The sequence below is a fragment of the Lissotriton vulgaris genome, chromosome 2_1, assembly GCF_964263255.1.
Source record: "Lissotriton vulgaris chromosome 2_1, aLisVul1.2, whole genome shotgun sequence".
Classification (NCBI taxonomy): Eukaryota; Metazoa; Chordata; class Amphibia; order Caudata; family Salamandridae; genus Lissotriton; species Lissotriton vulgaris.
Genome location: NC_141687.1, coordinates 1,317,469,948 through 1,317,497,299, shown reverse-complemented (window position 1 = coordinate 1,317,497,299; position 27,352 = coordinate 1,317,469,948). Strand labels below are relative to the sequence as shown.

General features: G+C 45.2%; 1 protein-coding gene across 1 annotated transcript in view; it reads left to right on the top strand.

Moving 5' to 3' along the window:
- Window positions 1-27,352, top strand: part of ADCY5 (adenylate cyclase 5) — a 1,577,350-nt gene that overhangs the window by 1,308,239 nt on the left and 241,759 nt on the right. The window contains exons 9-11 of the mRNA XM_086957077.1: window positions 7,320-7,342; window positions 8,876-9,020; window positions 17,675-17,772. Coding sequence (XP_086813203.1) covers window positions 7,320-7,342; window positions 8,876-9,020; window positions 17,675-17,772 — 266 coding nt within the window. The remainder of the gene's footprint in view (window positions 1-7,319; window positions 7,343-8,875; window positions 9,021-17,674; window positions 17,773-27,352) is intronic.

Sequence of the window (27,352 nt, the reverse complement as noted above, 5' to 3'; positions counted from 1 at the left end):
GGTTGAATAGTGAATTGTGCATTGCGTTTATTTTAGCTGCTGCCCCAATCCAGTTTCGCTTTTGGCCCGCAGCCATTTTGTTGTTGTTGTTTTGCCTCCCTGCCCGGACCTCCACCCCGCTACCGCCTCCCAGCTGCTCCTCCCTCGCCCCTCCCCCTTCCACTATCCACATATGACAGATGCTTTTGCACGCAGCGTTCACGCGCAGCGGTCGCGCCACATGCGCGCCGAAGGTGCGCCAAAGGAAAGCCCGTCTACGCCCGTCCGCGCTTGGACCGCACCTAGCGCATTCCCCCTGGTCCTCGCAAAACCCTCTCCACCCGTATAACGTATGACGCCGATACCCTCTTTGCCCTTAACCCCGGACGCACACCACAATGCTGCGAAGCTGCCCCAGGACACTCCCATGGACCCTTCACCTGCCACTCCTGCAAATTCGCCTGCATCAGGACCCACACCAATTCCACTAACCCCAAACACAGTTCCGACTCTAACCACCTGAAGTGCATCCTGCTGAACACCCGCACGGTCCACAGACACGCCACTGAACTCTGGGACCTACTCGACACTGCATCGCCGGACGTCGCCTTCCTTACAGAAACATGGATGAACGCCTCATCAGCGCCCGACATCGCCATAGCCATACCGGACGCTTACAAGATCATCCGAAAAGACCGCACCAACCAAACAGGAGGAGGGATCGCCATCGTCCATAAGAACACCATCCGAATCATGACCAGCTCCGACGATAACCTCGCTACCACCGAACACCTTCACTTCCAGATCCACACCGACCCCAGGACCACACTTAGAGGCACCCTCATCTACAGACCACCAGGAACCCGCACACAATTCAACGAAGAGATCACAGACTTCAGCAGCCCACATGCCCTCACCTCCGAGAACTACATTCTACTGGGAGACCTCAACTTCCACCTGGAAAATTAAAACGACAGCAACACCACCACCCTTCTGGACAACCTGGACAATCTCGAACTCAAACAACTTGTTGACACCGCCACCCACCTCGCCGGACACACGCTCGACCCTATCTTCACCACCAGCAAACACATCTCCTTCGATCACACCACAGCTCTCCATTGAACGGACCACAGCTGCGTTCACTTCAGCTACAAAAAGACCTCGACCCACAACCCCCCACAACCTATTCCTCGAAGAAACTGGAACAAAATCACATCGCTTAACAAAAACCCTCCTGCCATATCATGGGACACAAACCAAGCTGCCACCAAACTCACACAATGGATCACCCACAGCGCTGACGAATTAGCACCCCTGAAAAACCACCAGATCAAACAAGGTAGCAAAAAGGCCCCCTGGTTCAACAATGAACTTAAGAAATCCAAGAAGTTATGTCGTACTCTCGAGAAAACCTGGAGAAAAAACCCAACCACTTACAACCTGACCACCTACATTTACATTTACATTCAAGGACGCCACCCGCAAACACCACCAATTGATCCGATCCACCAAGAAATCAGCATTCAAGGATAGACTCGACAACGCCCACAACAGCAAGGAATTATTCAACATCGTCAAAGAATTTACCAACCCCACCGCCGGCACCAACGACATCACTCCCTCCCAAGACCTCTGCGACTCTCTATCCTCTTTCTTCCACAACAAAATCGCCGACATACATAACAGCTTTGAAAACCAGTCTGAAGAACAGTCCACTCCACCCACCTCCGAACCAAAACAGCATCCTCACAACCTTTGCGCCTGGAACCCAATCACTACTGAAGACACCATCCGCCTGATGAACTCCATCCATTCAGGATCGCCAACCGACCCATGTTCCCACCACATTTTCAACAAAGCAGACTACATCATTGTAGGAAGGTAGCTACCTGACTATGGTTACCCCAGATTTTTTGCCTTGTGTTTAGCTGGTTTTCGACTTAGTTGGCCTGGTTCCCTGCTAATCAGGGCCCCAGGCTATCTGCTCTCTCTGTAAAATGGATTCCATGTACCCTAGGTGCATAACTAGATTGGCTTGGGTCAACTTATCAGCCCCTGTACAGAGCACTATAGGTGCCCAGGGCATAGGTGCATCCAAGGCCTACCAGGGGCTGCAGCATATCTTTTGCCACCCCTGGCTGGCTATCTAAAATTGACACAACTGGCTGATCACTCAGCTGGGGCAAGGTGGTGTAATCACCCCTTGCTTAGATCTAGTATGCCTATATCTAAACCTATCTGGACACATATAAACCTGTGAGCCACTCCTATGGCAGGCCTTAACAATCCTGAAGGCAGAGTGCATGGTTTAATGTGAGATGGTGCTCTAGCATGAGCTGAGCCTGTCTGCAGCTGTCGGGACCAATTCCCTTAGCTGTTCCGGGATAATGCCAAACCATATACTATTAAGTGCATTATAATCCTCGCGGTTATATGTCAACTTTGGTTTGGCTTTATCAAAACATGTCGTGTAAGGTGTCATACGAATTGGAATACTACCCCCTCGCCAGTCCTGGCGACGGGGGTAGCATTCCACCCCTCTAGAGGGGACGACATGTTACTTTTGCTGAAACGCGGTTGATTTTTAAAAGAGCCTCAGATCCACAAAATGGATGCTTCTGCCACAGACACATGTCTGACCTCCTGCTGCTGACCGAAACTCAGCAGAGGAGGCCTGGACAAAGGCTTTCCTGTCACAGGGAGGTGTCACACCACCCCAGACAGGAGATAGTGGATTGTAGCAGGGAGGTTTGAAAGAAACCAGACAGTGCCTGGGGAGCACAAGGCTTCCTCTTGCATAATCCGGTCAAACCGGTTCTGGGGCACACCAGCCCCAGCTCCAGTGTGACCTGGACAAAGGAAAGGGGGTGTAACCGCCCCCCTTCCTGGTCCCACCCATAGGGAGGGACCTAGCAGGAGATCCACCCACCAGATTCGAATAAGAGTGGGAGCAGTGCCAATGCAACTCAGATCATCCTGAAGAAACATAAGAAACGAATTCTGGACCCTTCGACATTCTACTCAACATAGAAGACTGAAGAATCTCCCTTGTGGTCAAGGAGTGACCACCCTGTGCATACAGGCACCATCCAGCCCTCGACCCTTGCTTTGATGCAGTTCCCGCCGGAACTCAAGCAACAGAGATTGACGAGATTAAGCTTGCCTGCCTTCTCCCAGCCCGATCCACAGTCCCTGCAAAGCTGAGACCCGTGGAGGCGACCGGGAGCGTGGGGCACGTCATCTTGAAAAGGCCACGAGACACTGACCGTGCAGCCCACGAGTGACCCTCAAAGCTGTACACCGGGGTTTGAGAAGCCCTCACCCCGAGCTACACTTGCACCAAAGCTACCTCCTCCACACTCGACGAGTGCTGCGTGGGGCCCTTCTGCTTGTGGTGGCTCGACGCGTTGGCCCAGTCACTTGCCAGCTAGCTTGTGGCCCCTGTGCCGACGAAAACTTGAATACGACTTGCTTTTCTGGTTGCTTCAGATGTGCACCAGCTCCTGTGAAAAGGAGCCCCCACTCTGACCCTCCTGGTCCGAGTGAGAAGCAATCTCCCGGTTCCGCGTGGATTGCTTTTGCCAAGTGCTGTTTGCTGAAATCTTGAAGTCGATGGTGCTGACGGCGAGAGCCTGCATGGGACAGATCGTGACCTGCTCCTGGACATCGCAGATGCCCCAGAGCCCACGTGACAGTGGAGAGAAGCCTCTCGACAACCATCTGATTGCGCCCGACATTGCCGGGTTCCGTCCTGGTTCCGCCCTGGTCACTGCTGAGTGACCCAGACTCTGTCCCCTCTGCTTTCAGATTCATCTCGACTTCGATCCGCCCTTGGATCACACCGGACACTTCTGCTTCCCATCGCCTGCAGCTTCTTCAGCTCCAAGCACCAAGAGCCTGCGTGTCAAAACCCGACGCCACTTCGACCCTGTGCAGCCACTTCCTGTGGGTGAGGTAACATTGCAACGCCGGTGTTCCTACACTGGTACACACCTCTAGGGTCTGTGTCTTAAGTTTTGTTCCTCTAGGTTCAGCGGAAGTATCTTTAAACTAACTTTGTGTAACTTTTATGCACAATTGACATTGCATTGGTGCAAGCCACACTTTACGTGCTGCACCCGAATTCCGTGGGCTACTCCCGACTTCAGCATTGCTAGTCCTGACTGCTCCCAGCGATTCTCTAGGCCCTAGGCCTAACCACTGTTCGATTGGTATCTCTTATACCATTTTTTTTGTATATGGTTTGAGTGGCCACCCGCCCTCATCCAAAATTGTGCAACTTTGTATGTTATACTTTGCTTTTGATTTAACGCTTGTGCCTCTTTGCTCATAAAGAGTACTGGGGATTAATTTAGAAATAAACACATACATTTTTATAATATATACTTGTGTGGTGTCCTTTCATTTGGTATTACAGGATTGTATGTGGTAAAACAGCTCGCTTAACACGACCTCTTAAGTTAAGCCTTTAAGGCTGCTTAGTCCATGCTACCCCTAGGATAGCTTGTCTAACAAGGTTGACTTACAACCAGACACCATAAGGGATTGTTTGGACTGATACAAGGTGGTTCCAGAATTGGAAACACCACATATCAGGCCAATTTCTCACAATCATCGCACCCCATCTCCGCGATATCATCAATTGTTCCTTCAACTCCGCTACCTTCCCAGAAAGCTGGAAACATCCCGAACTCAGCGCCCTTCTGAAGAAACCCACAGCAGACCCCTCTGAACTTAAGAACTACCGCCCCATCTCACTCCTCTCATTCCCTGCCAAAGTCATTGAGAAAGCCGTCAATAGTCAGCTCGCCGCCTTCCTTGAATCCAACAATTCCCTCGACCCCTCACAGTCCGGCTTCCGAGCCAAACATAGCACCGAAACTGCCCTCATCGCAGCTATAAACGACATCCGAACGCTACTGGACAACGGAGAAGCAGTTGCCCTCATCCTACTTGACCTCTCCGCCGCCTTCGACACAGTCTGTCATAGCACCCTCATACAACGCCTCAGCAACGTCGGTATACAAGGAAAAGCTTAGGACTGGATCATCTCATTCTTCGCCGGGAGAACCCAAAGAGTCCGCCTCCCCCCATTCAAATCAGAGGCCACCGAAGTCATCTACGGCGTACCACAAGGATCATCACTCAGTCCCACCCTCTTCAACGTTTACATGAGTCCCCTCGCATCCATCGCGCGACAACACAACCTCAACTTCATCTCCTATGCAGACGACACCCAGCTGATCCTCTCCCTCACCAATGACCCAAACACCGCCAAAACCAATCTACATGAAGGAATGAAAGAAGTAGCCGAATGGATGAAGAACAGCCGTCTAAAACTAAACTCGGACAAAACGGAAGTCCTCATCTTAGGATCATCCCCCTCTGCCTGGGACGACTCATGGTGGCCACCGGCCCTGGGTACAGCACCCATACCCACAGATCACGCACGTAACCTGGGCTTCATCCTAGACTCCTCCCTCTCGATGACCAGACAAGTCAACGCCGTCTCATCTTCATGCTTCAACGTCCTTCGCATGCTCAAAAAAATCTTCCTTTGGATCCCCACCGAAACAAGAAAGACAGTCACCCACGCACTGGTCACTAGCAGACTGGATTATGGAAACACCCTCTACGCCGGAACCACAGCCAAACTACAGAAAAAACTCCAACATATCCAAAACGCCTCAGCCAGACTCTTATTGGACATCCCCCGTCAAGCTCACATTTCCGGGCACCTGAAAGACCTCCACTGGCTCCCAGTCGACAAGAGAATAACGTTCTGTCTCCTCACCCACGCACACAAGGCCCTCTACGACCTAGGACCCGAATGCCTCAACACAGGACTGTCCTTCTACACACCCACCCACTACGATCATCCAATCAAGCCCTCGCCGCAATTCCGCGCATCCATAGATCCACCATGGGAGGAAGATCCTTCTCCTACTTAGCGGCCAAAACCTGGAATTCTCTCCCCTCTCACCTCCGCCTTACACAGAACCACCTCTCCTTCAGAAAACAGCTAAAAACCTGGCTATTCGATAAATAATGCACACACCCTCCCTCAAGCGCCTTGAGACCCTCTGGGTGAGTAGTACACTATACTAATTCCTGAACTTGAACTTGAACTCAAAGTACTTTGGACCTTACCCCCCTACCACCTTAAGTCCTGAAGTGGACCCTCAGAAACCTACTGCAAGTACCTGTATACTGTACTTCTTTTTCTCCCATAGGAATCTATTGCGCGTAAAGAAGCATTTAAATTAACATTTTACTTGCCTGTGAAATTCTATATTTAAAAAGCACATACTTGCTTACGAAGGTCTTGGTATCAATATGTATATACAAATATGAGTTATTTTTCTAAATTTGTCTCGGATTTATTCTTTGAGTGTGTGTCTCATTTATGGCCTCTGTGAGCACAAAAACTACTTAGCACAACCCTCTGATAGGCCTACAATGCTGGTCCATACTACAAAAGAGAACATTTAGTGTTATCACTTTTGCCTCTGTCAACCAATAAGGGATGCCTGGAATCTCTGCACAGTATACCTCGTTTTGGTGCACTATATAGAGAGACAGCTTCCTACAATGGTGTGTCTTGTAACCCCGGCTGCACACTTACATTTCTTATTCAAAAGTCTATCTGATGAGTATGAGTCACTCATTTTACCATGTACCTTATACACCTATCACAAGCTAAATAGGGGCCTACACATATTTTTTGCATACCGAGATTTCACCTGGATGTGGAACACTAATGGCAGATCCCTATTTCTAGAATCATGATATGTGGACATTTGTTTCGGCTCTCAGATGGAACTCAGATCTAAAGAAAACTTGCAAGATGGCAGGATTTTCCATAGTCGTAAATGTGGGAAAGATGTAACCTGTGGGTATTCCCAGTTGTGGGGCACAGGAGACCATTTGGAATGTTGGAAACACACTCAAATGTGGGACTTGATTGGTATTCACAAACAATCACAATATATTTTCACACTCAAACTACATGTGAAGTATGGATGATTTAGTAAGGGAAGGATTTCACCAGATCAAATAATTTTTCCCCTATACCTAACCCGGTGTTTTGTCTGTCATTATATCAGCTGCTGTAGGAATGTGAGAGACGGGTGCATTCTGTAAATCCACATTTTCTTTAAACTTTAGACACTCCCTTGAATTTACCTACATTCTAAAAAAAAGAATATTCTGTGAAAACCCTAGATGTAAACATTTCAGTAAAAGACTACCACATTCCATAGGAAGTAGGTAAAACCTAATGATTCTCTTTACAGTCCTAAATATTCATTCATCTATTTTTTTCCTTTTCTTTCAAGGGTTTTGAAGATCCCAAGGATAAGTAAGTAGCATATATTATTCAACTTTTCACGGTTTGTTCTAGAAACAAAGATTGTATTATTTTTTTTATCTTTAAGCACTATGCATTATGGTCCAATAGATAACAAAGAGACTGGTATTTATTTCATTTTCTCGAGATTAAAGTTGATATTTGGGAGAGAGGCTATCCTTAGACATAGTGGTACAACTCTCAATCAAGTATCTTTACTTGGCACTATTAACACATTGTCATAACAAAACATATGTAGAAATCACAACCATGCGACATAGATGGGAGTCTTTTTTTTTCTAGACTGCCTTTTACCTGATTCTGCACGGTAGTGCCTAAAAAAATCAGCTCCACCACCCTGTCTTATCGTGTATTAGGGCAGAACGACATGATGGACTTCTTTCAGGGAGAAGTTTCACAAGGACTGTGTTCTAAAGGCATATTGAGGCTTAATGGCCATGTTTTATATTTTTGTTTGGTGTGGTTAAACAGTGACAGTAAAAGAAACTCGAATTAAATACCTGTTTTGTTAGGCCTTCTACTAAACTGCAGCATTGCTATTTGAAGGTGTAACCTGAACATCTTTCCAGTGGTTTCCTATGGGAAGTTTGGTGTTTCTTTATGACTTCTTTTGGATTTACTTAATTTTAGTGACATGTTTTCTATGCAATTTTTGTCTTTTTACCCAGCATCGTTTGTATCTTTTATGTTCCGTCTTTCTTAAATGCAATTATATTTCGCTAATCATTGTACATATATAGCATAGAAGGTCTTTTACTTGAGCCAGTCAACCAAAGGTGATTCAAGGATGACTCCCAGAGGCCACTTTACCTTTCTGGGTCGGATTTTTTGGGCCTTGTGGAAGTTCAGTAGGTACTCGGGTCAAGATTGTGATGTCTGTCTCGCATAATCGAACACTGATTCCCTGAAGTAGCTCCGTCATTTAAAGACCAAACCCAAATCATTAATGCATGGAAACCAAGATTTTAGACTTTGTGTATGCCTTGTAGATAATTTTACCTCTACTGGCCAAAATAGTCAGCATATTTTTCAAGTAGATAAACTTTTTCAAGGAGATTAATCTCCAGTGCGTTTAACATTTTTAAGCAACCTCTCATCAGAAGCACACCGAAAAAGTGCCTAATTTGTAAAAACAAACAAAAAAGTGCCAGAGCCCTTCTCAGGCCACCACAGCATGTGTCATTAATTACCAGAGCCAGTGGCATCGCACTCTTACTTTTCAGACAATTCCCAGCAACCCAAAGTTATGAGTGGTGTGGGTGGCAGGCAGTTTTTATTTTGAATGTATCTTGAATTATTAAACGCTGTTTTTCTGCTCATCTCACAATAGACCGTGGTCATTGGTGCTCGCGTTGATAATTAAGTGCCGGTGCAGAGCACCGCAACCCCCCATCTCAAATTAAGCACGGCACTGAAAGGCGAAAGACGGAAACAATTAACAGAATGCCAAGTGATTTACAATGCAAAAAGCCTCAATGTCCTGCATGTTTTTCTACTTTCATGCGTTTGTACCATTCTTTTCAGAAACACGCAGGAAAACATGAACCCAGAAGATGAAGTCGACGAGTTTCTAGGCCGGGCCATTGATGCCAGAAGTATAGATCGATTACGGTCCGAACATGTGCGCAAGTTTCTGTTAACATTTCGAGAGCAGGATCTTGAAAAAAAGGTAAAGGGCTTCAGTGGACCAAAAGGGCTAATTATGATGGTCAGCCAATGTAGCATTTATACATTTTGAAGAGTGTCTTATGTTTAGATAATCGACAACCACTTATTTTATTATTTCTGAACACACAAAGAGGGTGAAAAGTAATGATCTCATGGTAATAAACTCTGAAACATTCATTAATGCTATAGGAACAGGAGTACTGGGAGCAGTAGGGTTTCAGAAAACTCCTCTTATAGCTGTACAATCTACTGGCACAGTTCAAACCAGCCATTAAAATGCCCTTCCCAGAGGTACATGCTGGGCCACAGGGAAATGAGAAGGAGGGCATTTGGCAACCGGCGCAGCCCTTGGCATAGAGACTTCATTGCCATTGGCACATTTTACAGATTAACATTGAGAAACAGAAACCGAACCATTAGTATTTTAAAAAGTGGAAGTCTAAACAGCATGATGGTGCTACTGCCCGGGAGATATTGCACGTTAGTCAGACCTCTTTTTCTATTTGATTAATTAACAGTTTAGTTCTGCCCACCACAGCATGGGGCAGTGGGCCTCCCCACCTGAGGCGTTGGCTGCCTTCATTGTGAGTGACAGCATTTTTTCTTGCTTGCATAGCCATCTAAAAATCTGTTTTTAATGCTGTCGGCGGCAGTGAGGCTTAGAAAAGAGGACAAAACACCAGCCACGGCATGTGCAAGTCAGATTATTTATTTAATTTTTCCTCGTCGTCATCTGTCGGAATACACCCCCATCAGGCCTCGCGCCCCACCGCTCTTACCTGCACGGGCCGCGGCTGCGAAAAAACGCATTACGCATTATTGTCAAATATAACAGTGTCGCTCTGGTAATGAGACTGAATAAGAAACACAGCCCATACCATACTTTGTTTTTGATTGCGTGCTGCTGCCTGCACACTGTATAATCACTTTTATTGTATGCTGTTGTGAACACTGAGGGCACTGTGCATTGCACACTCCTAATACTGTACACGTTCTTAAAATGATGAATACCTGAGAAATATTAAAAACAAGTTCTCCAAATGTTAGACAGGTTTCTCCTTTTCCCTATTCTTTTTGACCAGTCATTGTCAATAAACTGTGTAATTGAGTAAACAACCAAAAGAAAATATATCTTTAATAAATGAGTCCCAGGCAAACCTTAGTTCCTATAAAAAACAAGCATTTACAATGCAACGGTTTCGCCTTTGCAAAAGTTAGAGCTATTGGCATTGTTATTGACAACATTTTTATTTATGTGTTGGTTTTGAAAACAGATAAATAAATGGCAGTCATTTAAAATGCCAATAACTTATTGTCTCGCAAATGCGAGATCTATTGCATTTGCATACACACACACACACACAGAGCCGCACACACACAGAGCCACGCACACACACTGAGCCACGCACACACACTGAGCCACGCACACACACTGAGCCACGCACACACACTGAGCCACGCACACACACATAGCCACACATGCACTCAGAGCCCCACACACACACACTCAGAGCCACACACACACACTCAGAACCACACACACACACTCAGAGCCACACACACACACTCAGAGCCACACACACACACTCAGAGCCACACACACCTGTTCAGGCGCTTTTTGTGTTAAAAAACACAATTTTCTTTTTCCATGAGAGTGGTATTTCTAGGTGTACACCAATATTTGACTTCGAATGAGCATTGAAAGGAAGTTTGACACCATTTCATGTGCTCATTTGAATGTGTTTCTATACATTTTAAGACACAGAAGCGCTGAAAAGGGAATTACGCATAAAACAAATATGGAATTACGCATAAAATGAGTGTAAATCAAAAAGTTAACGAGTAAACATAAATGCTCCCAAAAATATATTCTGTGCCACAAAAATGTTTTGTCTTATGCCACAAAATGTGTTACTCCATGCTTAAATCTTCTAGGAGTTTGGAACCGCTTATGGTATGGTTCTGGCTAAAATTAATGTATAACGTCTGCACATAGAAAGCTGCAAGACATAAGCCGTAAACAGAACTGCCAAAAGTACTGTGCCATTAAATTAACAAAATTGAGGAAGGAAGCGCCTCTGTGACACCCTTGAGGTTTCAACTCTTGTGAGTCAAGACATCTCTCCTCACAGTCAGAACTGATCATAAATAGCATATTACATATTACACTTCTAACACATTCATATATTCCATCCTCACACAACCACTCACCTGCCCTGCATTTATGTGCCTTAAAATAATAGTAATAACCAATTGTAACCAAACATGAACCTGACAATATGTTCATACACTGAATTGACACCCAGTTTGTACTTCCTATTTCAGCCCACGTTTTCATACAATATCAAAGAGTGACTTTGAACAGGTTATGCTAATCCATCATCCTCTAGCATAAAACATACAATAGTGGTAGCAGTTGCCAAACTTAATGGCATAACCTTCAACCACTCCGATGGGTTCAATTCCAAATAAAGCGCAGTAGCCTAGGATTAAACAAATGATAATACACATTTAGGTAAGGATGTTTATTATCACACCTATAGAGTAATATCTTCAGAAAATTCCTTATGGGATCTGAAACGATGATAACATTAAGATGTAATTGTGCACTAAATACTACAGGCTGCAGAAAATCCAAATGAAAAGACAAGTTCAAGATCACTGTTCAAGAGAGGCATTCTGGGTAATTCTCCACCCAAAGTATACAACTCGGGACATAAAAACACACACCCTCATTGGCAAAGAGCACGTTCATGGCAATGTGTCTTTCTTCATTTACTAAATGTGTTCTCCAGGCCCACACAACTGACCAATGAATTGAAGGATTTTCCTCGGTGCTTAAAATGGAAAAATAGAGGTGCAGGAAAAATAGAAGGGCTTGTTTCTGGGAAGTGCTGCTACTTTCCAAGTAAAAGTATTATCTTTCTCTTGAGAAGAGCAGGTACGCTCTCTCTCAAAATAAAACCAAGTGCAGGTGCACAGTACCGGCCCATTTAAAGCACTGTCTTTCTATACCAGTGCTGATTTTGTGGTTGCTGGGAGTGTCCCTTATTATGGGTTTTCTTCCCTTTTCACTGTAAGTTTATTGTGCCAGGGCCTCGTTGTGAGGGCTCGTTTTACTTAGTTGTTTTTTTAAAATATACAATGCTCCGGTTCACGTAGGTTGAATGCTTAGCCTGCCGAGTTTGGGTACCACATTTCTCACACCCAAAAGGGTGTCCGGATGAGCCGAGCCAGGGTGTGGCGAGCACCGTGGAACGACTAGCAGTTCTGGGAAAGGAGAGAAAATAGTTGATAATGTGGCATTATCCTGCCGCTCGGGCTCACACCACCGGGATGTTGTGAGACTGTCTGGGTGAGCTGATGTCACTTCAGAGGTGCGTCATTGGCTCGAATGAAGCATATTTCGAGAAAAGGGGAGGGGCGAGCCTAGTGGAAACATTGGTAATCAGCAGTGGAAAGCCTGGAGGGTTGTTGTTTTTTTTTCTTAATGTGACTTGCACCCTATCAAAAACCATCAGGAATAACAAACATTCATGTGCAAAGAAACGTCATGATAGCCTATTTAGTTGTTATAATCGTATTTTTTGCCAGCAGACCGATTTAGTTGCAGCATAAACGTTGGGGAAGTCGAGAAGCTTGTCCGGGGCGGGAAACAGAGGGGGAGAAAGGGTGGAGATATTGGGGAAGCAGGGAAAGAGTGAGGTTAGGCACACCCAAGTGGGGATAGAGAGAGGACACGCAGATGGGACAGAGAGGAGAGACTGGCAGAGTCACTGGAAGTTTAGATTACTAGATCTGTTTATATTAAAAGGAAGAAAGCGGAGGGGGGCAAAGAGACGAGAATAAAGAGAGAAAGAGATTGGGTGGAGTATACTGCAATCAGCTGATAAACTTGTTTTTATTACTGTATATGTTAATGTTTGTGGGTGTGCGCTCGCGTGCTTGCGAACCTCGTTGTACAACAATAAATTATTGTGTATTTTTTTTTTCAATTTCTGTACCCACCCCCTCTTGCCTAATCTTTCAAACCAGTTTATTATCACCTGGCATACATGATGTGCAACAGTGTATTGTCACAGGCGAGTGCCACATTGATAAAAAAAATAAAAAGTAGTGGTTAGGGGGACGACCCCACTTTTATCACGATGGGATAATTTAATAAAGGACGCGCACTTGAATGGCTCCATTTTATACATTGCTGAAATCCCAGCCCACGACCTCCGAGCTCAGCGGCCAAGTGAAGGAAGAAGGGCGAGTTGGGCGGCCTGTGTCACCCGAGCAGCCTGCAGCTGGACTCCCGGCTACCTACCCCTGGACGGGCTCTGAGCCTGGGCCACAATGCGGGATGAAAGCGTGCTCACCCTGTACCGAAACGGATAATGTGCCCCCACCGCTCCCCTTCTAGACACAACACACTGAGACTAATCGCTCATAATTTAGGGGGCGGGGTGAAGGGGAGGGGCGAGGGGTCATCTATTGTGCCGAAAGTGCAAATGGTCAGCACATGAGGCGTCACTCCCTGTGCTCCTGATGGAGAAAAGGTACCACAGGAAAAAACAAGTGGAGTCACAGATGAATATATCCCGTATTTCCATTTGTCATTTGGGTCCGATTGTGGTTGTACCCTTCATTCACACGTAAATCTCGCATACATTCCACGAACGAAAAGTCCTATAAGCCTTACACAGGTGATCAGTCGCGGGCTACGAGTTTCCCATATGAGTGAGGAATGGACTTGTAACTAGGATGCACCAAACGCTCCGACTGACCTGATCCCTTGGCTGTGCCCGCTCTGGGATGCTCAAAAAATGCTGCCGAACCCCTGCTGCGTTTCGTCTGAAGCGCAGTCTCCATCTGTGAAGTTACCTGCACCTGTAACTGGACTACAGAGCGCTATCTTCATTCACCACTAGTAACTATGCAGCTCACATGAAACTAGGCTCTCCTAGCACGAGCCTGCAGTGACAGCCAGCCCGCGTGTGGATGGGGCAGACTTTTCCGGGGTAGCTGAATAATCTTTTCCGGGCCGGATGTTTCTTTTTTTTTTACCCAACCTATTTTAATTCAATATTTAGACTTCCCTACCTGTCAATCACGGTACAATTACCGTAGTTTGCTTTCACTTTGTTGAAGGCGTTTGAAATCGATACCAAGAAACGAGCAAATGCTTTTCAATCCTTGGTGTACAATAAAACAAAAACAAAAAACAGTGTTTTTTCATTTGAATTTGGAGGCATTTCATTACAATAAGGACTACACGGAGAGATGCACTGTAAAACGTGCGTGCAACTTCGTAAGCTGTCCTTACTCATAGCCGTCTCCCTCATATACATATAGCCGGAGTTCACCAGGCAGGGCCCCATGTTAGAACACAAGGTTTAACCCTTTTTTTGTACACACAAGTTGGTAAATCGATCTCCACATTTTGGGATTCGGGGGCGTGTTTTTCGCGCTCTCCCCTTCCCATTGGCTGGAAGGTAAAATTCCAGCCAATGGGAAGAGGAGAGTTAAAAAAAAGACCCAGAAACGCCCCCGAATCGCGTCAAGGCGGGCCCTGAACTCAGTGACGCTCCTCTCCTCCAATGGCTGGCCAGCATTTACGAGGCCAGCCAATGGAGAAGAGGGGCTTGTTCAGGCCCCCATAGTACTAACAAAAGATTTCGGCTCCGCCCACCCACTGCTTACGCAGTGGGACGGTAGCCGAAACCTAAAAATGTGTATATACCTAGGTTACCTTTGGACAGATTGGGTTGTGTTTGCATCTCTTCTACATGTCTCTTGTATCCCAGGTGAGACAAAAAGGGCGCATTTGTGGAAGAACCAGTTTACAGTGTGAGGCTGAGATGTAGATGTACGTGTACCCCGGCTTGAGACTTTCTTGCACTGCTATCTAGAAGTTGTCCCTAGCAGTCTTCCCACTTTAGAAGTGACCTGGAGGAAAATATCAAGCAATATCCATTAACCTGAAAAGTAAAAATTTACGTGATGTTTGACCTATTCAAGTCCCGAGATAGGCAAGACCTTAGTGGCCACGATCTCTTAGTATCTCCCACAATGCATGGATTAAAATGTCAGTAGTGCCTCCTACAGAATGTGTTTTATTATGCTGAGCAGTGGTGTTTGGTGGTATTAAAAAATGGTGAGGCGCTACATATATTTATATTACAACCATTACCAAAGGAAATCAAAACACATTACAATAAACAATTAAAAAATAAAAAAATAAAGTTTTGCTTACCTTATCCTGCAGAACTTCCTCGATTGTCTCCAGTCACAGGTTTCAGACTCCTCCGAACACGAGATGATGTCGCAAAGCCAAATACCTTATCCAATCCAAATGCTGCTCTCATGAAGTCTCTGGATTGGCTGGGGCAAGCTGCCCCAGCGCTCCAAAAGGCGCTGGAGTCCTGTGCCTGCTCTCCAACCCAGCTGGGTTGGAGTGTGTGAATTGCACATGTCCCTTTAACTGTAGCAAAGTAGCTGGTCAAACTCACATGTGCAATTCATAGTGATGGGGCCACTGGTCACTGCTGGCAATCAGCAGCAATGACGTACTGTCCTGCCCTCTCCTATCGGTAGAAAGGTGCAAAAACAAAATGGCAATAAAATCCTTTTATTACTATTTTATTTTCCAGCTTACTGCACATCGGTGGTTTTGGAGGGGTGGGGGGTGAGGGGAGGACGGAGCTCGTCCGCTCATACGGAAGAAGCCCCACTGATGTTGAGCCCTGTTGACCCTCAGTTCATGACATTACATCGCTGGTAGATTTTTGGATCCCAAAAAAGAGGCCATTTGTGAACATAGAGATAGAGCGATAAAAAATTAAGGTGCCTAAACGAACAGCTTGAGCCCGACCCTGAATCAAAAATATCGAGCCTCAAGCGACCTTCCTAAGCGTCCATGTACTGCCTTATCCCTCTGGATGATTTTGGCTCTAGGAAAGAGACTAACTGTGATTGCACAGTGTCAGAAAAAGTAGCAAAAACACCCTCAGTGGCTACAGATTTCAATTGTGTCTGTGCAGAATTGTTAGCTTCAAAAGAGAGTGTCAATGTGTTCCTAACATTTAGCATATTCAGCCTTGTGGCACTCTCGATGGCCACACTGTCCTGCCTTGAGCCATTTGAGGACTTTGCCTTTCACCTGTGAGGCTGTAGAAAGTCTAAAGGTCAAACTGTTGACCAGGAGGAAACACTAGGCCTTTCTCAACCTGTGCTCCACTGTGGTTTGTCTGAAACAACACCTAGGACCCTGTCACCCTTGTCCCCCAGGCTAACATTAGCTTTTACTTTCTCATTATTTCATATGTGTGAAATTCTTGGTTCCTGATCCCCCTTAACCAGTTTTTATTGTTTTAGTGGTGTTTTACTGGTTAAAATGACTTTTTTTTTACTACATTTGTAATTTTAGTACTTGATTTCTTGACTTTAATGTTGTTTTGGTGCTGCTTAAATACTTTCATCACATGTTTCTTCAAAAAAACCTTTTGCTTTGAGCCATAGCTACATTATGTAAGCCTAGGATGTCTCATTGAAACCTGTACATTAACATTCTATGACTTGAGTTATCTAGCATTGTAGAAGGTGTCCACATAGTTTGTCCTTATTCTCAGAAAGGTCAAATATGCAAATGTACAATAGTGTAAGAGTTTCCATCTGTAAAATTTTCCACCTACTAAAAATTCCACATCCCACAATTTTATGCATGCGAATACCCTTGAAAACTGTAACTGCCATAGTGCTATAAGTGCACCTCAAAAATGTTACTCATACCACAAAAGGTGTGAAATCCCTCCAAAAGAAGGAGGAATTCTTTGGAAACTTATTTTAACTTTTGTCTCAAACTTTTGTGCATTGGGCCATGCGCAAGAAGCAGTCAATCACACCAGTGTATTAAAGTCCCCTACAACGACTCGGGCATCATGATTGTCGAAATCCCCCCTGTGGGACATGATTTGCTTCAGGGTAGTACTCTCTCTTGGTCACTTGGTCCCATGAATGTAAGTGTTATACATGTTGGTTGACCGTCCCTCCTTGTTCATGAGTCCGGGTCTCCTAGCTCGTGTTTTAGCCCGTCAACATTCCAGGAATACGATGCTAATACTTTTGTGAGTTGTAACTGATTTCCAGGCTGGCCTTAAAAGGGGGACACGTCTTCTAGGGCAGGTGAAATGCAGTCCCCCCTCTTGCTCCTGCAGGGGTACCTGTGGCCTATTGGTGTTACCCAGGCCCTGCTAGATGTAGTGCAGGAGGGCCTGGGATTCTGTTAGTCCACCATCAAAGTCCTCAGTAGATCTCTATCAGGAGAGAAGAAATGCGGGGCAAGGGGGTTTAGGCTTAGTGGTTTTAGTTTAAGCCATTCACACCAGTCTGTTTGCAGCAATACAGGAACTTATCAGTTCCTGTAAAATCATCATCGTAACAGATCATCCCATTATATCATCTTTCTGAAAACTATTTTTTTATCTGAAAACCCCCAAAATTTAAAACGTTTCCATTTGTCACAAGGAAAAATATGCTCTTGTGATAGCGGGGGCTTGTGCCGTCATATTTTATGGAGATATTGGTTTTTCATTTATAATCTTGGAACATCAAAGTTTTTGAACTGTGGCTATGTACCCTAATATTTGTTATCCTTTTTTCCCTACACAGTACTCTAAGCAAGTGGATGACCGCTTTGGCGCTTATGTGGCTTGTGCCTCACTTGTCTTCCTCTTCATTTGCTCTGTACAGATCACCATTGTGCCACAGTGAGTACACACTTTTCTGTAGTCTATTTGCCATCCTGGTTTACAAGTGAGAAACCATAATATTTAATCTGTTTTAATACCAGGCATGAAAAGAATGAACAAGTCAAATATATTAGGCTGTGTTGGGGCTTAATATTGATGATGGGGAGTGAAAGGTAGATGTGAATTCTCTCCATTGTGGTTGAGGAGTGTGCCACCATGCTGGCTCTACTAAATACACCTTGAAATTCCTCAGGCCTCTTAATGCAACCATGGTGCTTATGTATACTCAAGTGAGAAGAAAGTTGACAATTAACACAAGAGCTGTATTTATGTTAGATGTTTTTATGAAGCAGAGCCCTGGAGTTCTTGAACGTTAAGGTATTGTTTAACAAATTCAGTAAAGAAAATTCCATGTAAGACTGGAAAAAGATGTGTGTAGGCATAAAATGGAAAACACCCCAAACACAGGGAACTATAGATAATTAAATATTACAAATGTGTTATATTTATCTATGTCTCTTTTCCCTGGCTGGGATTTCCCTGTGGCTAACATGGTGTCACTGCCAGAATGCTTGGTGACGTCATGGAATGTTGGGGGCTTGGCCTGTGTCTCAACTGGCAGTTAGCACCAGGCAGGCTGAGTGACAGGGAGGTCACTCCTGGTGTGGTTTCTCATATTTACATCTTAATGACTTGACCTGCAACCCAACCTGAATAAAGTAACCTGATAATACACCTGGCTCAAAGACTTCTATTTACAACAAAATGTTATAGAACTCAGAAAAAGATCTTTCGTAATGGAATGCCGCAATACAAGGGACATGCCTGGTACGCCAAGGCACCAACTAGGGCAAATCGTATATTTGTAAGGCTCGTATACCTCTTTATGATCATACATCAGTAAAAAGTATATGCATGTTATAAACATTTTTGTTGAAAATTTCTGCAGCATTAATAACATTATCTGCATTACTAGTAATGAATTTATAGTGTACCAGCTAACAGATTATTTTGTATTAAATCAATCCCTACGACCTGCGTTCACATCTTTATTATAAATGCACGAAAAGAAGGATACAGCAAAATAGCAGTTCTTTGCTATTATAAACATCCACCAAATATATTATTAAAATGCATTTTGTTTTAAAAATAGAACTTTGCTAAATTGAACAACCAAGAACACATTTTAGCACAGATACAACATATTTTTTGTCCACCATAAACCCATTGTTCAAAAGAGACCCTTGTAATTGTATTCTGTTTAATTCATTTCGGAATCCCTGTATTTTATTTGTGTGCAGAATCTTCATTCAATTAAAAAAGTGTATTGAACTTTTCAACTAATATTGAGTCAGCCGATCTCCTTTATCTCTATTCTCTGCCAATACGGGCATTTAATAAGCAAGCTACAAAAATATAATATTTTATATGTCTGATTTGTATACATGTTGATAGTAGCTGAAATTCTGTAGTTGAAGCTTCATTTCCTTCACATTTTACGACTAGACATTGAGACAGCTTCGTACAAATTCACACATAATATACATACATAGAGGGGACTTTCATCAGCAGATTACAACATATAACATCGGTAATGAGTAGGCACGCTTTACTCATTGCCTCCCTCCCCTTTCTGTGACTATGCAAAGCCTGTGCTGGTTAGTCAGCACAGCCGATAAATTGTTTATTTTGCTACCTTGGCAATGCTGGTTCAAAATGTAATTTTATTTAATTTTTATAATAACTTTAAATCCACCTATATTGCGTGAACTTCAGGTGCCCAGTTATATAGTGAGTTATTTCCCTTCCACTATTTGTCTCAACTGAGACAGCTCATGCGCTATAGTTTTCAAGAAATGTTGTTTACTAAAAGGGTCTTGGAGCCCGCCCATTGTGTTCTATTTGTTGGCTTCATTTATACTCTTATTTGCTGCCTCTTAATTGACCAGCGTGTGCAGGTTTTACTTCCTCTTCTTTCATTTGGCGTATTGACAGGTGGTGATTGCTTCATTTTGATTAGTGACCTTACCCTGATCGGGTTGTGACTGAGGTGCTATTGTTCTCTTTTTTCCCCTGTTGTCATTGTCCATGTTACTTTTTTCCTCCCACACTCCGTTGAACGTGTTGCTTCTTGTTTCACCCCCATTGTATGTGTTGCTTCTTCCCTCCCTCTTGTCCGTGTTGTTTCTTCCCTCCCACCCTCTTGTTTTCCATGTTGCTCCTACCCTCCCACGCATGTTGTCTGCATGGCCTCCTTGTTGTCTGTGTTGCTTCTTACCTACCAGACCACTGTTGTCCATATTGTTTCTTCTCCCCCCCCCATTGTCCATGATGTTTCTTCCCTCCTACCTCCCTGTTGTCTGTGTTGTTTCTTTTCTTCCACTCCAGTTGTTCTGGTTGCTTATTGTCTCCTTCCCTCCTTGTCCATGTTGCTTTTTAAGTTCTACCTTGTTATCTGTGTTGCTTCTTCCCTCCTACCCCATTTGACTGTGTTGCTTTTTCCCTCCCACCCCGTCATCTGTGTTGCTTCTTCCCTCCAACCCCGTTGTCAATTTTGATTCACCCCTTCCACCCCATTGTCCTGTTGCTTTTTCGCGCTCACCCCCACTTTGTGTTTTTTTTCCTTCCCACCCAACTGTTTGTCCATGTTGCTTCTTAGAGGTCCATGTTGCTTCTACCCTCCCACCCACTTTGTCCGTATTGCACTTACCTCCAACCCCCTCTTTATCTGTGTGGCATCATCCTTCCCACCTCCACTTGGTCTGTGTTGTATTGTACCTCCGACCCCCTTTGTTGATGATGCATCTTGCCCAGAACCCCTTTTGTCCCTGTTTTATATTCCCTTCCACCCCTCTTTGTTTGTGTTGCATTTTCCATCCCACCACCCTTTGCCTGTGTTGCATCTTTCCTCCGACCCTCCTTTTGTCTTTGTTACATCTTTCCTACCAGCCCCAGTCTGTGTTGCATCCTTCCTCCTAGCCCCTCTTTGTCCATGCTGCATCTTGCCTCCTACCTCTACTTTGTATGTGTTGCATCTTACCTTCCACCCCCATTTGTCAGAGTTGTATCTTCCTGTCAACCCCCTATTGTCTGTGTTGCACCTTCCCTCCCATCCCTTCGTCCCTGTTGCATCTTCACTCTCACCCCCTTTGTCCATGCTGCATCTTCCCTCCCAACCCCCTTTGTCTGTGTTTCATTATTCCTCCTACCCACCCTTTGTCCGTGTTGCTTCTACCCCAACCGGCCCTTTGTCCATGTTACATCCCCCCCTTTGGCCATTTTGCATCTTCTGCCAAATTGCCCTTTGACGTGTTGCATTTTCCCTCCTACCCACCCTTTGTCCATGTTGCATCTTTCCCTCCTACCTGCCCTTTGTCCATGTTGCATCTTTCCCTCCTACCTGCCCTTTGTCCATGTTCAATCTTCCCTCCCAGCCACCCATTGTCTGTGTTGCATCTTCTCTTCCACCCTCCTTTTGTCCATGTTGTATCTTCCCTCACAACCCTTATATCCATGTTGCATCTTCCATCCCACCCCTGTCATCAGTGTTGCTTCTATAGTTGTCTGTGCAGCTTCTTCACTCCCACCCTCCATTTTCCGTGTTGTTTCTTCTTTCCCACCCCCATTTTCCATGTTGCTTCTTCCCTCCCAAGCACCATTGTCCATGTAGCTTCTTCCCTCAGGCCCCCATTGTCCATGTTGCTACTTCAGTCCATCTGTCTGTGTTGCTTCTTCCCTCCTACCCTCCAGATGTCGGATTTGCTTCTTCCTTCCCACTTTCCCGTTGTCTGTGTTTCTTCTTTCCTCCCATCCTCCCATTGTCCGTGTTGCTTCTTCCCTCCTGCACTCATGTGGTCCGTGTTGCTTCTTCCCTCCTGCCCTCACTCTGTCCGTGTTGCCTCTTCCCTCGCACCCTTGCGTTGCCCGTGTCTTCTTCCCTCTCACCTCCCCATTGTCTGTTGCGCTTCTTATTTATCTGTGTTGCTTCTTACCTCCCACCCCCTGTTGTCCGTATTGCTTCTTCGCCCCCACCCCCTTGTCCATGTTGCTTCTTCCCTCCCACCCGCTTCTCCATATTGCTTCTTCCCCAGCCTGTCTGTGTTGCTTCTATCTTCCCACAGCTGTCTGATTTGCTTCGATCCATGTAGCATCTTCCCTCCTACCCACCCCTGTCTGTGTAGCATCTTACCTCTCACCCACCCTTGTCCGTGTAGCACCTTCCCTCCCACCCCTTTATCTGTGTTGCGTCTTTCCTCCCAACCCCCCTTGTTCGTGTTACTTCTATTCCCTACCACCCCTTGTCCATGTAGCTTCTTCCCTCCCACCCCCTTGTCCATGTTGCTTCTTCCCTCCCACCCCATCCCTGTTGCCTCTTCCCTTCCATCCCCCTTGTCTGTGTAGCTTCTTGTCTCCCACGCCGCCTTTTTTATGTTACGCCTTTCTTCCCCGCCCCTTATCCGTGTTGCTTCTTCCCTCTCACCCCCTTGTTCATGTTGCTTCAGACCCTCTAACCCCCCGTCCGTGTTGCTTCTTATTGCCCACATTGTTTTTTCTCTTCCACCCCTCTTGTCTGTGTGGCCTCTTCCCTCCGACCTCCCAAAGTCCCTGTTGCTCCTTCCTTCCCAACCCCATCTGTGTTACTTCATCCCTCCCTTTCCCCCTTGTCGTGTTGCTTCTTCCCTCTCACCCACCCCTTGTCTGTGTTGCTTCTTCCCTCTGCCCTGCCCATGTTTCTTCTTCCCTCCCCTTGCCCATGTTGCTTCTTCTTTCCCACTCCTGTACAACATGGCGAAAGAAATTGTCCAAGGCAATAGCTGTCACATACATGCAACCTATGGACGTTGCCTTGCTTGTTTAAGTTACAGTTATAAAGTAACATTGTAGGTACGTGCGATTTGTGAGCTTGGTTAAGTGGTGATTTATTCCACTCCTTCACAAAGGATAAAATGCATCGGCACATCTGAAAGGATAAATATATATTTTTAAAACAAATTACTAATAAAACAGCCTCATCCATAAAAAAAAAATTAATACAATTTATATAGCAAGCAAATGGTGGCCACATTTAGGTGGTGCGTCGTTTTATTTTTGTTACATATGCCTGTGATAAAATGAATAACCCATCAATGAACCAGTTTATCAAGGTCAGATCTATTGGCTTTCAGCTTCTACCCATGCAGGTAAGAGTGGTGGAACGGTGGAGCTGGGTGTGTGTGTGTGTGGGGGGGGGGGGGGGGGGGGGATTTCGACAGACAATAACGAGGGAAAATTAATCATTTATTTAATTTTCCCTCGTGGTAGTCTGTTGAAAGCCCCCAACCTGGCCTCACCACTCTTCCCTGCAAGGGCCGCTGCTAATGGCTTTGCCAAACCGTTTTGTTACTAATGGCTTTTTAATTATGTTGAGGGGTTCAGCTGGTTGCACCAAGACTTTCATTTGTCTGTTGAGAGACCTATGTAGAACTTATGTACCATGTACCCAGAATCAGTTTTGTATTGTGGAGTTTTCTCAGTCCGAGTACTCTGCATTTCCCATACTACTGTTTTCATTTTTGTAAAAAAAATTCGAAGCACTTTGTTAATGACATTGAAATAGCCCTTTCCCTGATTACGAGGTTCTGGTCTTCCTGCAGAGCGCCACACCAGCGCTCCACCTGAGGACCGCCAAACCCGTCCACACAACACCTGCCAGATTCGGAGCTTAATCCTGGTCTTGTGGTGGTGCAACGGCAGTCTGAAGGTAGTCCCATGGCCGTGCATTTCTAGGTTCATTGGAGAGTCTTAGAAAGGCAGCACCAAGGGACTGCCGCAGTAGGTTCCTACCCCATATTGTCCAGTCCGTGCTGTGCAGGAACAAGGGTTCAAACATACAGGGGGTGCAACATGTTCCCCCTGCATGCACACCCAGGGCCAGAGGCCTGACTTGCTGCTCTGCCATTCTTTCCATGGCAAGCTCACTGCCATGGAAATGTTGGCAGTGAGGCAACTTGTAATATGCTTGGCAGTGCCACAGCAGCTCCACCAGCATATTGCAGCTCCTGAGCTGCAATATGCTGGTGGAGCCGCGGAGGAGACGGTCGGGTGAGGCAGTATCCTCCCACATAGTGCTCTATTAAGCACAGGGTCCCCTACGTCTTTCTCCACGAAGGCTCATGAGGCCTGCAACCACTGGATTGCAAAAGGAGATAAAGATGTTATCTTGTCACCATATCATACTGAGCTGATTAGGCATACTACAAGTAAACACACACATGGCATTCCCTATGTTTTGACAGTAATTCACTCTCTGATTGTGAGCAGGGTAGGGATCTGTGTACCCGTCCTGAAGAAGAAGTATCCAACTTCGAAACATGTTGACACCGACACATAGGAGGCTGTTTGTACATTAATACATGAAAAACCTCCGCCTCACGTCTTTTAACAATACCAGCAGGAGGTTTATTAAAATTCTTTCTAGTCCTACCTGCCAGGTATTTTTTAACATCCACTCACTATTCACCTCTGACCCAACCACTCACACCCACACCCTCTCTCACACACTACACATAGAGGTCACATCAAGTGCTCCTGCGTATTCGCTGGTTAGTAGCACGCCACGCTCTGTAGAGGGGTGCGAAGACCCCTATGATGAAGCATGACAACAAGGGCCCTTTTGGTGTGTGAGGGGTATTTTAAAAACACAATGTGCTTCCCACCAAAGTAGGAACCACATCACCATTGAGATTGTCCATAGGGTTTCACTTTATGCCTTGTGGGTGGATTCCTTATGTTTATAAATTATAGTAAGGGGAGATTGAATCCACTCCCTGTGTCCCACTGGACACTCCCTCTCTCCACTCCCTCTTTTGATTGAGATAATAATAAAGAAGTGGCATAACGGAAGGAGCTGCCGACTTGGGGAACTGGGTTTGAGTCTTGGCATTAGCTAAACATCCTGTGATCCTGGCCAAAACATGTAATCTCCCCAGTGCCTTCAAAAACTAAAAAAAAAAGCATCTCCGTGCAATGTAACTGGTGCTGTTATAAAGCGCTCAAATAGTAAAGAGCAAGGAATCACACCCAGCATTTATCCTTGAAGCAAAGCACAGAATGAGCCAGCACCATCAGTGAAAAGAGCAACCAAGCTTGCACCATTTCAGTCACAATGCCAAGATCCCTAAAGTGTTTTTCATAAAAGCTACCTGTACTGTGAAAGAAGCTGATCTGTACATCTAAAGGTGTGAGTTATCCCTCTTACCTGGTTTGACCACTCCGCAGTGTTGTTTAGTATTTGTCCAGAGCTAGGAGCTGAGGTGGGCCCTCCCTCTTCAATCAAAATAGTCAAACGCCCTTGGCATAAAATTAATCCGGAAAACCTCTTGCGAAATTTGAACCTTACCAGACCAGGGCTTCCTGCAGATCTGGAGGGGGCCACAACAACATACCATAACTGGATTACTAGAAACCTTGACTCCTTAGCGCCCGCTAAATATGCAAACATTAAAAGGACAACGCCTTCCGTACCATGGTTTGATGAAAGCCTGAGACAATAGAAGCAATTATGTCAAAGGCTGGAAAGGAAGTGGCGCTCATACTATAAAACAGATGACAAACTCAATTACAAAAAAGCAATGGCGTATAAAGAATTTTTTTTATACTGCTAAACAACAATATTTCTCTACTAAGATAAGAGCCTCTCTCAACTCCTCTAAAGAACTCTTCTCAACTGTACAAAAACTAAGTAAACTTCCTACCAAGAAAAAATAACGGCATCACCAAGAGTTCTGTAACCAGCTTGCATCCTTCTTTCAAGCAAAAGTAAAGGCAGTTGTAGACTCTGTTTCCTTAGCCCAAGGAGCAGGAGGTATGTTGATCGTCGGGCCCTCCATTCCCAAGGCCGAGATTTCCTATGAGGGAGCCTCTCCAGTTGACTCAATCACTTGAGTTTACAACTTTAACAATATATCAGTAACTCAGGTGATGTCTATGCTTAGTCAGATGCGTTCAGGATCACCCTGGGACCCCTGCCTCCCTAAAATACTCCACCTGGCTCCAGAAACCGTGGCCAGTTTCTTCACAGGGATTTTGAATCGGATGCTGTCTGCGGTATACTTCCAGACTGCTTGGAAGAAGGCATCTATTCTCCCGTTATTCAAGAAACTTAGTTTGGATTGTCAAGACGTGAACAGCTACCGACCTATCTCGCGGCTTCCAATGCTCGCTAAGATCATCAAGAAGGCCATGAATACACAACTTACCAAGTTCTTGGAGGAGAAGAAGGGTTTGGACTGTGTGCAGTATGGCTTTAGATGTCAACATGGTACTGAGCTGCCTCTGAAAAATGTGTTGAAGGAAATCAGAGAGGTTCTGGATAGAGGCGGGAAGACAGCACTGATCCTATTGGACCTCTCAGCAGCCTTCGATACGGTTGACCACAACCAGCTTATCAGGCGCCTTTTTTCCATGGGAGTTAGGGGAAAGGCACTGACCCTTCTAAAATCCTTTCTCATTGACAGAGAACAGAGAGTGGAGCTTGAAGGGCATAGCTCGTCTTCGTTCACCTTGCTCTGCTGAGTGCACAGGGCTCTTCACTGAGTCCAACACTCTTTAATTTATATGTTACTCCCCTCTGCGTGCTCATAAAATCCTTTGGCTTCAAAACAGTGTCATACGCCGATGACACTCAAATTGTGGTGTCCTTCTTTGGAGACCATTCGAACACTGCTCGAAGATTTCAAGAATGCTTGCACAAAGTTGGGCAGTGCATGGCCCAAAACTGCCTTAAGCTGAATGCAGGAAAAAACAATGTGCTCCTTTTTGGAAACAATACTTCTTTCTGGGGTCCCAAATGGTGGCCACAGGAAATGGGCTAAATTCCCACTCCAACAAATAAAGTGAAAAACCTCTGAATATTTTTTTTGTCCAAACTATCTTTTGAGGGGCAAATTAACTCCATGACCAACTCATGCTTCTTTTCGATCAAAATCATCAGAAAGATCCTTCCCTTCATTCCGTTAGAACTCCAGTAAGCTGTGGTGACAGCACTCATACTGTCCAGATTGGACTACAGTAACTGACTATTCCTGAACATACGCACCCACCTCCTAATTAAAATGCAGCTCCTACAAAATTCAGCAGCTCGTCTGCTGCTCGATATCCCCAAACAGCAATCGGTAGCACATGCTCTACCTTCCTTACACTGGCTTCCAGTAAAAAGAATGATCAAATTCAAAGTCTACTCTGCACTGCCTTCAAGGCACTCCATGGACTCGGACCGGCTTTCCTGACAAACAAATTTCAGTGGTATCTCGCTGTCAGGGAGCTCGGCTCTGCTACCTCCGCCAATCTTACAGTACCCAAAGTCAAATTGGCATCTTGGGGAGGGAGAAGCTTCGTGGCTGGGACAGTGAAGCTGTGGAACTCACTCCCAATATGCCTGAAGACAGAAAACAAACTCATGGTTTTCCGCAAATCACTAAAAACCTTGCTGTTCAACATGTAGTGGTTATCTCTTTTGTTTGCTCCTGTGCAGGCTCATATTTCAGATCTGAGCCGCCGAGCCTAGACACCTCCGGGTATTATTGGGCTTTACAAATCCCAATTTCATTTCATTTCAATT